The 15092-nt window shown below is 48.8% G+C and overlaps 1 protein-coding gene across 1 annotated transcript in view; it reads left to right on the top strand.

Moving 5' to 3' along the window:
• The window catches only part of LOC119397295 (endothelin-converting enzyme 1), a 49445-nt gene that overhangs the window by 10029 nt on the left and 24324 nt on the right, over positions 1–15092 (top strand). The window contains exon 4 of the mRNA XM_037664724.2: positions 10238–10398. Coding sequence (XP_037520652.1) covers positions 10238–10398 — 161 coding nt within the window. The remainder of the gene's footprint in view (positions 1–10237; positions 10399–15092) is intronic.

Genomic DNA, 15092 nt, shown 5'->3' with positions numbered 1-15092 from the left:
GGGCGGATCACTGATTCTATGGTGCAGGTGACGCTAACATGAGTTCCACTGCCAAAGAGGGCTGGGGAAACTAATGGGCAGTTAGTCTGTAGATATACTCAGAACGGCTTGAGGGCTCATTATATTCATTTCTACCGAGATATATGAGCTTCCATGTGCTGCTAGCAAAAGAATAAAATTTAAGCGTCGAAAAATGAATTCACGTTCTGCTTTCACCTCCCTTCCTGTGCGCACACCTATACGCATAGCAACAAGGTAGTCGTCTATCCCAGCAACATTTATAATGCTCGATCGGCTATCCTCCCGTGATGATTGTGTGGCCACTCATATTCCCGGTGTCTTGTTTAGAATGTTTACTTTTCTTCATATGCAATCATCCCTTGGAACGAATAAGATGAATAGAATGGCAAGGATGTGAGTTTTTAGGATTAGGGATATCAGATGCTACACAAACAATGCTATACGTGCCAAATGACAAATGATATCGAAACTCAAGTCAGTGTAATTTCTTTGCTCAGTAGAAAAGTGAAGGTGGTTCAAAAACCCAAGACCTCTAACTTTATTTTCTCGCCTATTTGACATACTGGAATTGTTTTGCATATTCTTGAAGGAGCTCACCTCTCACTCACCACTGCCGCTCCTTTCGTTATTTTGGTTCTCCAGTGTTTCATTCAACAAGTTCAACAAAGCAGACTGGTCGTTAGTTGGTACTTCATATATCTTTGCTTACCGCGAAGGAGCGACGCAGGACGGCGTAAGACACGAGAACACCAGAGCGCATTGTCTTCGTGCTTTCTGTCGTCCGGCGTCGTGTACTTGTGCCAAACCTAAAGATATGTATTCGAGAAGTGCCATTTTACAAAGGTATTCGTTGTTCCATCACAATCCAGCTGCACTTCTCGTTCGAAGATTTCTCTTCCCTTCAAGTCTCCATCGTCGCCTGAAATCTTGTCTTGTTTAGGTTTATACCATAATGTTATTTATGCAGCAAGACATTTTTTGCTCATTATGTTATTTATGCCTTCACTACTCATTAGCGCTTATTATATTGAGTAGTTAGCAAAGTAATTATTAAATTTTATCAAGCCTTTAGGCACTTGTTTCTCGTGGTTGTTCGACCAACCAAATAAAAAGTCGTGCATGAGTGTAACCTTTGTTTCCATCTTTCTTAAAGCACCTGCCGAAATTGCAAATAACTTGACTAAAAGACCCATATCGATACTGAATAATGGATGAGCCAGCCAACGGTTAATCGGTTTAAAGTTTAATGTATTATCTCCATGTCTGATTTTTCCCTCTGTGCAGATCACCGAGCTTCCTCGGCCTTTGGCGTTGTGGAGGACTTGCGCATCATCTAGTCAATCGCCTGTTAACGTTCGGTATCCGAACGCTCGCTTTACGAACATTCGGTTTTCGAGCGACCGCGTGCGTACCTCCCAGATGACTTAATTTATGTACCACTTTTCTGCCGCGGCTTTCTGGAAACGGCGGGTTCGAACAATGAGCTACGTAATGCTCTTGCATTGCAGTTGAGGCAATTCAGAGTACTGAATAGGCGGCTGTGGGAGACTGAGAAGACCGGTAAGTTGCCCCCAAGGAGGTTTTAAAATTATTCTGGAGTGGATGCTTTGACAAGGTCTTAGCAGCAGATGTGAAGCCAGCATTTGCCTCTAGTTTATCTCAAAACATGGCCTTCTCGTATGACACCCGATCAGAGATAAAGTGTTTTTGTTCCGTTAACGTGAACGCTAGCCTAAATATAAAATGAGAGATCGCTGTTTCCGACAAAAGTAACGCATTTGGGTGTGTATAGGTAACTTGGCGTCTACTAAAATTTGCGAATACTTTGAGACTTCTTAAGGAAACTAGTAACACTAGGACCCCCGTTGAGCAGTATCTGTGGGAGGACATTACCACTTTTAAACTTGTACCATTGATCCTTCTGTATGCAGGTACGGCATGTGAGGCAAAGGCTATTGTTTTTTTTTTTCGCTGTATGCTAACGCTTTATCGCGCCCGGAGTAAGATGGCGGCGGCCTGGCTTCACATTCCAAACATAATTTTCACTCCGGCAGTTTTTTAAACCTCCCTGGTTGTCCCTTACCGAGTGAACATCAACGAACTAGCTGCTCTTCGCTAATGTCAATGGAACGATGTGTATATGGGCCACTGGATAATGGTCCATCTAGCTTAAGTCATCCAGAAAGGCCTCCGTCCTCGATCAAGTTATATTCCAAAGTTGGCAGACTATCAAAGTAGCTTTACTCGTGACGTACACGATAAAGAGTACTGCAAAAAACACTGTTTTCATTTTACTTTTTACCAAACGACTGCAAGGTAATCAAAATGCGTAGAATGGTGCGGTTTAAATTTGTGCTGCAAATTCCGCAACAACCAAGGGGCAGGTTCAAATAATTGAAGCCCTGATGGCCATAGCAACGAATTACTGAGTGAACGAATGGTACTTGAAATGAAAAGCAGTGGGTCATTGGCTTCGAATGATATGAAGACGAGGTGTTAGAAAAACATTTTCCCGACATTGTCCCTGCTGTGTTATACCTCTCGTTTCACGGCTCTACCGTTCAGGAAATTTGGTGACCTGTAAAGCCTCCTGACATTTGATGGAGGTGCTGGGAGTTTTGCAAAGCTTGAGCTCCGGAGTCGGACAATTGCATCTCCCCCTCCCCCAGCCCCCGCATCTAACATGCCTGGGGGCTGAGCATTCCTCCCTAGCCATCGTCTGCAGTCGCATGCTCAGATATGCTATGCCAAAGAAATCATCCAGTATTAAGCGGAGCATACTATCGTCACGCGAAAGATTGGCTGTCACATGTGACAGTGTCACTTGCATTGTCTCGTGGAGTGACACCGATAAGCTCAGTCACGTCAACTTCTACCTTTCCGGAGTCATCAGCTTTTGATATCGAAACCATGAATATGACATCCATTTGGACGCAGTATTTGACGAAATTTCGAGATAAATTCCAACAAGTATTCGGTCACCTTGTCGTGCGCAAGCTTCGGGCTGCGCAACCGTACTCAACAAAAGGCTGAAAGCTTCACCAGCTACACTCAAGATGTCGTAGATCTTTGCCGCTGCATTATTTCCTCCATGACTGAACTCCGTCTGCTTAAATTAGGTACACGTTCAAGACCACAAGTCGGTCGAAATTTCCGGAGCCCTCCACTATGGCGTCCCTCATAATCATATCGTGGTTTTCTGATGTAAAACCCTGTCAATTATTAGATATATTATCCGTGACTGAACACGAAATATAAATAACGTCCTAAAAGGCATAGAGGATGATGCTTTCCAAATGTTCTTGGCAAAGTATCCTCAGACGGTTAACTACGTCATTATTCTCTGCGCGAGTTACGAATAACTGCGCAAATAACATTAATGAGCACTAACAGACAATAATGCCAAAGAAAGTATAGGGGATTTTATTAGTAGTGTGGCGAAGCAATTGGTACTGTTTAACGGTTGCGCTCTCCAGCGGCTCCTAATGGGTCGTCCTCTTCTAAACGCCGCTCGCGCTCGGAGCCCGTGCCTTTGCCTTGACTGTCGCCATAGCTCATTGTCACCGAGTGCTGTCCAATAAACAGCTTAACAATTTGGTGGAGAGTGCTGTGCTCCCATTCGATGCCCCTGGAGCTTCGTTCCCGTACTCTGCCGTCTACCGTGCCTCAAGACGCCGCTCAGCAAACTCCGCCTCCCACACCCACCACATGTCCCGGTGTCCCACGCATCCGCGATCCACCTATCTTCACTGGCGCCGATGGCACCGACGTGGAGGACTGGCTCGCAATTTACGAGCGCGTGAGCGTACCCAACAAATGGGACGAAGCAGGCAAGTTGAGCAACTTGGTCTTCTACCTCGCGGGAATAGCGAGCTTGTGGTACAACAACCACGCGTGCGATTTTGCGACTTGGTCGGATTTCAAGACCGCCGTCATCAACGTTTTTGGCCGCCCTGCAGTTCGTAAGCTGCAAGCAGAACAGCGCTTACGCGAACGAGCTCAGCAGGCCGGTGAATCTTTCACCAGTTATATTGAAGACGTCCTGGACTTGTGTAAGAAAGCCAACGGCACCATGTCCGAATCTGACAAGATCCGGAACATTATGAAGGGCATTGACGACGATGCCTTCACCATGTTGCTCGCCAAAAACCCTTCCACTGTGGCCGAGGTCATAACATTGTGCCAGAGCTACGAGGAGCTCCGCCGGCAACGTTCGATGACCCGTCGCTCTCCATCACGTGACGACGAGCTTGCTGGCTTGGCGGCCATACCTGACCAGGCCACGCTGCTGGCAGAAGTGAAGGCATTCGTGCTCGAGGAAATCGCACGCCAGTTCTCTCTCCTGGCCTTCACCCACCCGCCGCACGTTCAATAGTCGTCGACGACCCTTCTTCCTCCCCTCCGACGAGCAATTGAGCAGGAAATTGCCGAGGTGGTGCCTGAGTACCACCAGCAACCTCCGACTCCTGCGCCACAGAGTTACGCTCAAGTAGTCGCCAGGACGCACCAGGCAATCCCTGCGGCTGCTCCATTGAGTTACGCCGAAGCCGCCGCTAGACCTCCGTCCTTCGAAGCGGGCGTGCCGGCTCCGTATGCTGCCGTCATCCCTAGGCCCCGACTGCAACCCACCATGCAGTCGTTTCAGCAGCCGCCCCGTCAATCGCATTCTGCGACATGGACGGGACCTGCCCCGGCGAACCGATGGCGCACACCCGACAATCGGCCCATCTGCTTTGCATGCTGTTATGCCGGTCACGTGGCACGTTGCTGCCATCGCGTGCAGCCGCCTCGAGTCGCGTCACCCACCACCAGCCAGTCCAGCCGTGCATTCTACGGCCCGCCTATGTCACCGACGTCACGCCCAGCTCCATCCACTCGCCGCTCTCCGTCTCCACGACGTCGCTCACTGTCACCAATGCGGCCACGTTCTGTCGCACGAGAGCAGGAAAACTAGTCGTCGCAGTCCACGAGGCAAGGGCTGCGACGCTATCGAACTGTAAGAGCCCTCAGCGAAGTCCATCGAATGTCATAGACGTGTTTGTGGACGGTGTTCGCGCATCTGCCCTTATCGACACTGGAGCCGCCGTATCCGTTATGGACGCAAAACTTAGCCGCTTACTCCGAAAAGTGACGACGCCACTTTCTGGGATGTCCCTCCGTACCGCCAGCTCCCAGAGTATTAGGCCTACAGCAGTATGCACTTCTCGCGTCGTCATCCAGGACGCTCTGTACGACGTCGAGTTCATCATAATTGCTGCATGCTCCCACAGCGTCATCCTGGGATGGGATTTTCTTTCCCGCCACGACGCCATAATTCACTGCGCACCAGCCGCCCTCGAACTCTCACCGTTCTCACATTTGACGCCGGCAGACAGTCCATCGGCATGCGCCAAGATCCTCGTCAAAGACGATACCAAAGTTCCCCCAAGTTCGTCGGCGGCCGTGCCAGTTTACGGCGCCGGTCTCTGCGACACAGTTGCACTCCTTTCGCCATCTGACCGCGTTTGCACTAGGAAAGGGTTGCTGGTACCTTTCGCGACCGTGCAAGTCACTCAGGGTAGCACCGCTATTTTTATTGCCAACCCATCCCCGCACATTGTTACGTTGGTGCGAGGGGAATGTCTCGGCAGAGTGGAGCCCCTCGAAGACGCACAAGTTCTGGACGCAGCCGATGACTCGCACTGCACCAGTTCCCGTACCATCAGTGCTGTTTCCACGTCTGATTCATCACCCGCGAATGTATTTGGTCCCGCCATTGCTGACAACCTTACGTCGGTCCAGCGTTCCCAGCTTCTGTGCCTGTTGGAAGAATTTCGTTCTTCTTTCGATGTCGGGCAAACTTCTCTCGGCCGCACGTCCGCTGTTACGCATCGCATCGACACTGGCGCCCAACCACCACTGCGGCAACGCCCATATCGCGTGTCTCCCACAGAACGACGGGTAATTAATGAGCAAGTCGACTATATGCTTCGACGCGACGTTATTCGACCCTCGGACAGCCCATGGGCGTCTCCTGTTGTTCTCGTTGCCAAGAAGGACGGTTCTGTGCGGTTCTGTGTGGACTACCGAAGGCTCAACAAGATCACTCGGAAGGATGTTTATCCGCTGCCGCGCATCGACGACGCGATTGACAGCCTCCAAGGAGCAGAATACTTTTCATCTCTCGATTTGCGCTCGGGGTACTGGCAAGTACCCATGGCTGATGATGCTCGACCGAAGACTGCCTTTGTCACGCCCGACGGCTTGTACGAGTTCAACGTCATGCCGTTTGGTCTGTGCAATGCGCCCGCGACCTTCGAGCGCATGATGGACACCGTTCTGCGCAACTTGAAATGGCACACCTGCTTGTGTTACCTGGACGACGTCGTCGTTTTCGCTCCGGACTTCTCCACGCATCTTCAACGTCTGCGGCATGTTCTGACGCGTTTGAGCAACGCCGGCCTCCAACTGAATCTGAAGAAGTGCCGATTTGCAGCACGGCAGCTGACAATCCTAGGCTACGTCGTGTCTAAGGACGGAATCCTTCCCGATCCGGCCAAGCTTCGGGCCGTGGCCGAATTTCCCAAACCCACGTCCGTCAAAGAACTGCGCAGTTTCGTCGGACTGTGCTCATATTTTCGACGTTTCATACGCAACTTCGCCACCATCATATCGCCGCTGACGAAGCTCCTTGGGAGTAACGGGCCCCTACATTCGTGGTCGTCCGAATGCGACGACGCGTTCGCCAAGCTCCGTCGTTTGTTGACGTCTCCTCCCATACTACGTCACTACGACCCTACGGCCCCAACGAAGGTACACACGGACGCGAGCGGTGTAGGCCTCGGCGCTGTTCTTGCGCAGCGCAAACCAGGGTTCCCCGAATATGTCGTAGCATACGCAAGTCGTACGCTTACTAGAGCCGAGACCAATTACACCGTCAGGGAAAAGGAGTGCCTGGCGATCATCTGGGCTCTTACAAAATTCCGACCTTATTTGTATGGTCGCCCATTTGATGTCGTCACCGATCAACATGCACTATGCTGGCTGTCGTCATTGAAGGATCCCTCGGGCCGTCTTGCCCGCTGGGCACTTCGCCTGCAAGACTACGACATCCGCGTGCTGTACCGCAACGGACGCCAGCATGCTGACGCCGACGCCCTCTCGCGCTCCCCCTTGCCTGACGACAATGCCTCCTGCTCAGTATCTCACATTGCTGTTTCTTCTATCGATGTTCACACCATCGCTACCGAGCAGCGCAAGGATAAATGGATCGCCTCGCTGATAGACTTGCTCACTGATCCGTCGGCAACACCAAGCACTCGCGCGTCGCGTCGTCAAGCCCACCATTTCGCCATTCGTGACGACCTACTGCACCGACGCAATTACAACGCCGACGGCCGGCAGCGGCTACTTGTGATACCCCGAAGCCTGCGTGCTGAAATATGCCAGTCCTTCCACTCTGATCCGCAATGCGCGCACTCTGGGGTATCCAAAACTGACCAGCGCATTCGACAACGATACTTCTGGCGAGAGATGTATCGCTACGTGCAGAAATTCGTCCGCTCCTGCCTCGATTGCCAACGCCGAAAACCTTCAACGCACGTGTCACCAGTCGGTCTGCAACCATTACCTTGCCCTAACCGTCCGTTTGGGCGCGTGGGTATCGATTTATATGGACCACTTCCTCTGACGTCGGCTGGTAACCGTTGGGCCATCGTCGCCGTCGACCATCTAACGCGATACACCGAAACCGCTGCCCTCCCAGCGGCTACAGCGCGCGATGTTGCCTCCTTCCTGCTACACCGATTCATGCTGCGTCACGGTCCACCCCAGGAGCTTCTCAGCGATCGAGGCCGTGTCTTCTTATCGGAGGTCGTCGAAGCCATTCTCAAAGAGTGCCATGCTGTTCACCGCAAAACTACTGCTTACCACCCGCAGACGAATGGCCTAACCGAACGCTTTAACCGCACGCTCGGCGACATGCTCTCAATGTACGTCGCCGCCGATCACACAAATTGGGATGCCATTCTGCCCTTCGTCACCTACGCCTATAATACCGCCCCTCAAAGCACTACTGGTCTTTCACCCTTTTTCCTGTTGTACGGAAGGCACCCGTCGCACTCCATTGACACCATACTACCCTACAAGCCGGATCCATCTGATTGTGCGCCTATTTCTGACACAGCCAGGCTTGCTGAAGAGTGTCGCGAGCTTGCAAAGTCCTTTACAACGCACGAACAAGAGCGTCAGAAGAGCCTTCGCGATGGCACCACCACTTCTGAGTCCATGTTCCTCCCCGGAGCGCTCGTATGGCTCTCTGTCCCTACCACTGCAACTGGTCTCTCGTCAAAACTACTGCCGAAATACGAAGGCCCCTACCGGGTCGTCGAGCGAACATCCCCGGTCAACTACCTGATCGAACCCATCGAACCAGCTTCGGACATGCGCCGTCGAGGGCGCGACATAGTTAACGTGGAGCGCCTCAAGGCCTACTATGACCCACTCATAGTGACGAGCTGTTAGGTCGCCGGACGGCTCCCTTTTCGTACCCGGGGTAATTGTGGCGAAGCAATTGGTACTGTTTAACGGTTGCGCTCTCCAGCGGCTCCTAGTGGGTCGTCCTCTTCTAAACGCCGCTCGCGCTCGGAGCCCGTGCCTTTGCCTTGACTGTCGCCATAGCTCATTGTCGCCGAGTGCTGTCCAATAAACAGCTTAACAGTAGTAAATGTAAAGGTAAATGTGAAGAAAGAAAAGTGGACAAAAAGATAACTTGCCGCGGGCAGGGGCCGAACCTGCTACCTTCGAATAACGCGTTCGATGTTCTACCAACTGAGCTACCGCGGCGGCCATCCCCCCGTCCACTTTATAGGGTATATATGTACATTTAAACGTGGGAGCGTCAGTCAGCGCGGCCAGTAGCCATGACGGCGAGTGTGGAACACTCTTTTTCTGCCTGTTGGCGTCACGTAGAATATGAACTTATTACGAGCTGACAGCTGGTCAATAATCCCTCGCATACTACCTGAAAGCATCAAGACTGCCATAACGAGACCCTCGCATATGAATGAAGGAAAGAAGTGTTAATTTTAAGGGCTCGTTTTTCTTTGTTATACACAATATTAATGAGCACTAACAGACTCGATACTGGCAGCGCTGGCTGACGCTCCCACGTTTAAATGTACATATATACCCTATAAAGTGGACGTGTGGATGGCTGCCGCGGTAGCTCAGTTGGTAGAGCATCGAACCCGTTATTCGAAGGTCGCAGGTTCGGCCCCTGCCCATGGCAAGTTATCTTTTCGTCCACTTTTCTTTCTTCACATTTACCTTACATTTACTACTAATAACATCCCCTACACTTTCCTTGGCATTATTGTCTGTTAGTGCTCATTAATATTGTGTATAACGAAGAAATAGGAGCCCTTAAAATTAACACTTCTTTCTTGCGCAAATAACGCCATTCCAAGTACCGACCCTTCCTCCTAGACGGCGCGATTTCAGCACTAATAATAATAATTCCTGCAGTTTCACCTCTCAAAACGACGATATGATTACGAGGGATGCCGTAGTGGAGGCCTCCGGAAATTTCGACCACCTGGGGTGTCTTAACGTGCACCTAAATCTAAGTACATGGGCCTCAAGCATTTTCTTCTCCACCGAAATGCGGCCGCCGTGGCCGGCATTCGATCCCGTGACCTTGGGGTCAGCAGTCGAGCACCATAACCACCGTGGCGAGTATTTCGGCACTGACTGACAGTTCCTGTGCTTGGTCCTCCTGATTCCTCGTTCTTCGCCCAAATCAAGTAATTTATTCGAGAATTTGTTGCGCGCCAGCTGTCCCTTCTACCAGCCGCAGAAGCCGCGGATGCTTAAGACATACTGTATACCTGGGCCTGTAAAATGTTTCATAGTTTAACCACTTCGTCGATTGATTGGTTTTTATTTTCCTTCACTATTGACCCTGTCGCTAGTGCATATTACGCGGACGCATTAATAATGCCGTTATCATAAACCTCAGAATCAGTTCGCCATCAGTATATGTCTGATCGGGATCTACGTATGATTGCCAACGCTGTATAAGCACAGAGAATGCATACTTCTACCGTGTACCACGCAATGGAAGCGTAGTCATTGAAAGTTTGCATTGATCACATTAAAGCATGTTAGGTTGCTTTGACCGATTAACTGATTGATTGTTCGATAGATATATTTCATTCGATATTGTTCTCGGTTACAGAGGCGAGAGGAACGAGTTGATCAGCGTGAGGCGCGCCCTGGCCGAGGCCGGCGTGGCGTGGCCGGGCCACGCGATTGGCGAACCCGACGCGCTGCGCACTTTGCTGTTCGCCGCCATTCGCCTCGGCTGGACGCCCATCTTGGACGTGGACATTCTCCCAGGTTTTGTTCTTGGCTGCTTTAATCCAAATGACGCACAGAAAGCACACCGCGTGAAAGACCTTTAAGAGCGGAGCTGTTTACGCTTGAGTTACAGCCGTGGCCGGCCACCGCTCAAAACTCGGCACAGCTGTGCAAAGCGAAGTGGAAGCATAGCATAGCCATGTGTAGCATAGTAGAGCAAAGGGTGGGAAAGGGAAGTGACAGTTAGGAGGATCGAAAGGAGGAGGTTGAGAGTGTAAAGCACAGCATAGCCATATAAAGTATAGTAAGGGGTGGGAAATGGAAGTGAGGATGAGGGGGAGTGGCGTGACGGTGAGGAGGATGGAAAGGAAGCGGGAGAGAGGGTAAAGCATAGTATAGCCCTGTATAGTATAGTATAGCAAGGGGTGGGAAAAAGAAGTGAGAGTGAGAAGGTTCCTGGAGGAGGGGCTGAAGAGGGACCTTCCCACGTATTTTGGCACTTTCTCGGTCTAGGTCTTCAAATCTTTTTTCAATTTGTCGCCATCGTTGTTGAACAGTACGATGTCATCTGAAAACCGTAAATTGCTAAGATATTATTTGTTAATATTCATTCCTATTTCTCCCCAGTCTAGTCGTTTAAATATTCTTCTGGACGTGCTGCGAATAATGACCTCTTGTCGGACGCATTTCTCCATCAAGGTTCTGCTTTTCATGAGGCGGTGCAGGGTAGCTGCGCAGCTTCTGTAGATGTTGGCTCTGGTATCCACGTATCTTTCAGGTAATCCTTGCCTACGCAATGCCTCAAAAAGTGCCGTTTTCCCTACCTGGTCGAACGGCTTTTCATAATCTATGAATGCCTTATAAAGTATTTTTAGTAGAACGAGGAAAGAGTGACACTCTTGTTTTAGCTGCAAGCGCTTCCGGTCAAGCACCTACTTCCGGTTTCCAGAATATCAAGAAAATTTGTTTTAAAAAATAAAACTGGTACGGAATCGATGGTTCTGTTCAAGTTAAGGGCTATATTGGGTGCGTATGTTATCAGAGCGTAACCTTGCTTAATATAAGAATCAATTAACTGTCAGGTTAATTAATGAAATCTAATTGAAAAGTTCATTGACAGAGTAGCAGCTTTTCTTGTGAGCAACTGGGATCGTTGCGGCGCCTGGCGGCGCAGATCAACCACGCGGTATACTTTCAAACGTGGTCTCCGAGACTTAACCCAAGGAATAACACCAGCACGCACAAACTCCGACGTGCGAGCGCCACTTCCAGACACCTTAGTCAAGGAATCGAGTCGCCTACAGATTTTTGAATTAGGCAGATTTTTATTTTTTTTTTATTAATCGCATGAAGCTGATTCATGCTTGGGGTGTGCGAATATCCGAAGCTTCGTGTATTCGATTCGAATAGTTCAGGATTCGATTTTATTCGCAAGGCACTTTTACTATTCGAGGTATTCGAACACCACAAAACTTCATGACAGTTATTGAAACTAGCACGATTTACGTATATATGCTCCTTTTTAAAAAATTTGATGCACAAATAGACAAATTATTTTTAGTACCCACACTGCCCCCCCAATAATGAGCGTTCGCAAATGTTCTGCCAATAATTCAATGTCATGGCAGCATCGCATTGTGTGTGAGGCCAATCATGTTGTTGCAATAGGGAGTTCAAATTATACTAAACAAAACTACCGGAACCAAGGGGTAGCTGTTGTCGAATTCAACAACAATATCTAAAAATAAGGATAACCAACATTATTCTGCGTTATCCTAAGATGAATAACCTGCAACGAATACCGTGTCAATCAGTTGTAATTTCTCCTCCTAATTGAGAAGGCATAATTAGAGGATTAAAATATGACGACGAGATTAACACATCAGCACTGGTGTGTCTAGTTGAGCGGCTGTTTTCGTCACCTGGAGGAATGGTGATTATGCACAACGGTGTGGCTTATTCTTGAACATTTGGATCCTTCACGAGAACATTAAAATAGCTACTTATGTGGTACTGTAAAGCTATAGTGTTGTACAGTGCATAATATTCCTGTGCATTATTAGCTGCGCGAACAAACTTACTTTTTCATGTCTGGTGGGTGAAAAAAAACTTTTTTTTTGCAAAAGCAGTAGTTGTTCCTCGAAGTTAATTGAAAAATATTCAATTCGATGCCAACTTGGTTTTCATTATTCGAATTCGCTTTGAAGTTTATAATTTAATATTCATACATCCCTACAGAATACCCGTTCCGGAAGCCAGCTTGCTCTCTGGGTTGACTGAAGTCACGTGTAGCTCTTATCCTATTCGAAATTACCTTCGTGAATATTTTGTACAAAGCTGAAAGGCTGATCCGTCTGTAGTTCCAAGTCTTTCATGTCTCCCATTTTATATGTTAGTAAAATATGGACGTTTTTCCAACTCACTGGTGTATATATATTCGGGCATAATATAAATATAACATGTCCTCCGTCTATAACTATATCGATTGTTCTGCCGCTTTTCGGCGGCACGTGTCTTATATTGCCATTATACCTCACCAGTGGTTACGCTTGGAACTTTGGTGTCATGCTCGACTTTGCTTTCGCTCAAAGTAGGGCGATTTATACTGGAGCTGTATAGTTCAGACTAGGTGTCCTCAGCCACCTTCGCTATATCATTACAATTAACAATATGGCCATGCATGCTATGACTGTATGCATCATGACCCATCCTGTGCAGAGTTTTAGCCGCCTTAATGCTACCACTTCTTTTTTTTTTTTTTGCTGATGCCTCCATCTCTTTTGCGTTATAACTTGGCATGCCAGTATCTTCTGACGATGAGTCCTCAATAGTGCAAGAAAAATGGCATCGAACTTTACATACTGGAGGTACTGTACGAGGTGATTAATCTAAAGCAATTGCACTTGAAACTCGATTTAACGAAGTAATGACCACATTAGAATTATTTCGTTAAATCAGGAAGCTCGTGAAATTGAGAAAGGGGTCTTTCGGCTCTCTGAAATCTAAAATTGCAACGTAGCGACACCCAGTAGCTGCCGTGCGCCATTGTTTTTTTCCGCTAATCTACGTATGCGCCTGTGAAAAGCTTGCGAGGGTGATTCAAGGACAGCCCGGACATGGAGCCGCCCTTGCAGCCCGGGCATAGAGGGCACCATGTCCGGGCGATGCATGCCAGGTAGACGGTCGCGTGAAGCTGATAGGAAACCTATGTGCGAAGACGCAGACAGCGAATGCAGTGATTGATAGAGCACGCCAAGCCAGAAAGTTGCAAGAGACGACCAGTGCAATCTGACAACCGGCGCATCTGACGAGCAGTGCCAGGCCCGCAGGCAGGATTTTTTTTTTTTTTTTGGGGGGGGGGGGGGGGGCACTTGCATAAAACCTTGTCTATTTGAGAAAAACACCTATTTTCATTATTTATTTTTGGTAAAAACACCTACTTGACAAAAATTTCGGGAGAGGGGGGAAGCCTCCCCCCTCCCTTGGCTGCGGATCCTGAACAGTGCATGGAGACGATCAGTGCATAAACCTTTAAATAACGAAAGTAACCACAGCCGTCCGTAGCATCGTCCGGTACGTAAGTGCTCTACCGACTGCTGAGTTCATTGTTTCGTGCATGGGCATGAAGTGCAGCCTCGTCAAAAAAAAGAAAAATGCCTAGGCTCTGAGCAGGACGCCTAGGCGTTATAAAGCGATAGTGTTAGAGCGCACGCCCGAAGAAAAACGGGTCTCTGTCAAGATTGGAAGGAAATCGCCGCTTTTGGCTCAGGTCTGATTTGGTGGCCAAGTTAGTTCGTCAATGCGGGTTGATAACACTGATCCCTAAGGGTATTGGCCGGGGAATCGAAATTTCTTCGTGAGACTGGGAACTTCGTAAAATCAGGTTTCGTTAGACCGAGCTCTAACTGTATTGCACATTGAGACCACTGAAAACTTGAAATTATCAAACTAATTAAATTTTATTTGAATGGGACTTTGCACAGTCTGACATCAGAACCTTTGCAATATATGCGCCTTAGCTTCGCTTTGCTCTATGAGGGGGCGTAGTTTATATTCCCTCAGCCTTTACGCTCTCCCACGTAAATACTGTGAATGATATGCTAATTACTGTATAAACACAAAATTCAGGAAAGAGGGCTCGCTTTACCATTATTATCATCATAATCATCATCATCATTGTCAGCTTATTTCAAGTCAGGCGCGGGACGAAGGTTTCTCCCAATGATCACAAGATTACGCTGCATTGCGCAAGCTGGTCCCATTTTATACCTGCACATTTCGTAATTGCATCTACCCATCCAAGTCTCTGCGTTCTTGGCCACGTTTTCGACACCTTCGTAACCCTTTCGTGCTCCCACTGATGATCAGCAATATTGCCACACACGCTCCTTTCTTTGTATGTTTTATGTTACCGATCCATTGCACGTGTAGCTACTGACTTGCGCAAACCACGCCAGAATTTCTGAAAACACCGGAGATTATTTTAGGATCGTCTGTTACGCTTGAGCGCGCAAACGCGAACACATAATTCTGGAACTAACACGGCACCAGCGATAAGCCTCGATTGTTCGTTGCCGCATGTATAAATGCCGACACGTCTTGCCGCGGTTCAGTTTTATCGATGGCCGACGCTCTGTTCGCCGCTATCACTGTACAGCGTGTATTGCTGTAGTTTGACTTGCCGTTTCCCTGCCGCAAGTTCGGCCAAATAAAGAGTTTAATCTTGGACATGC

Source organism: Rhipicephalus sanguineus, chromosome 6 (assembly GCF_013339695.2).
Source record: "Rhipicephalus sanguineus isolate Rsan-2018 chromosome 6, BIME_Rsan_1.4, whole genome shotgun sequence".
Taxonomy (NCBI): Eukaryota; Metazoa; Arthropoda; class Arachnida; order Ixodida; family Ixodidae; genus Rhipicephalus; species Rhipicephalus sanguineus.
This window is presented reverse-complemented; position numbering and strand designations above follow the sequence as displayed.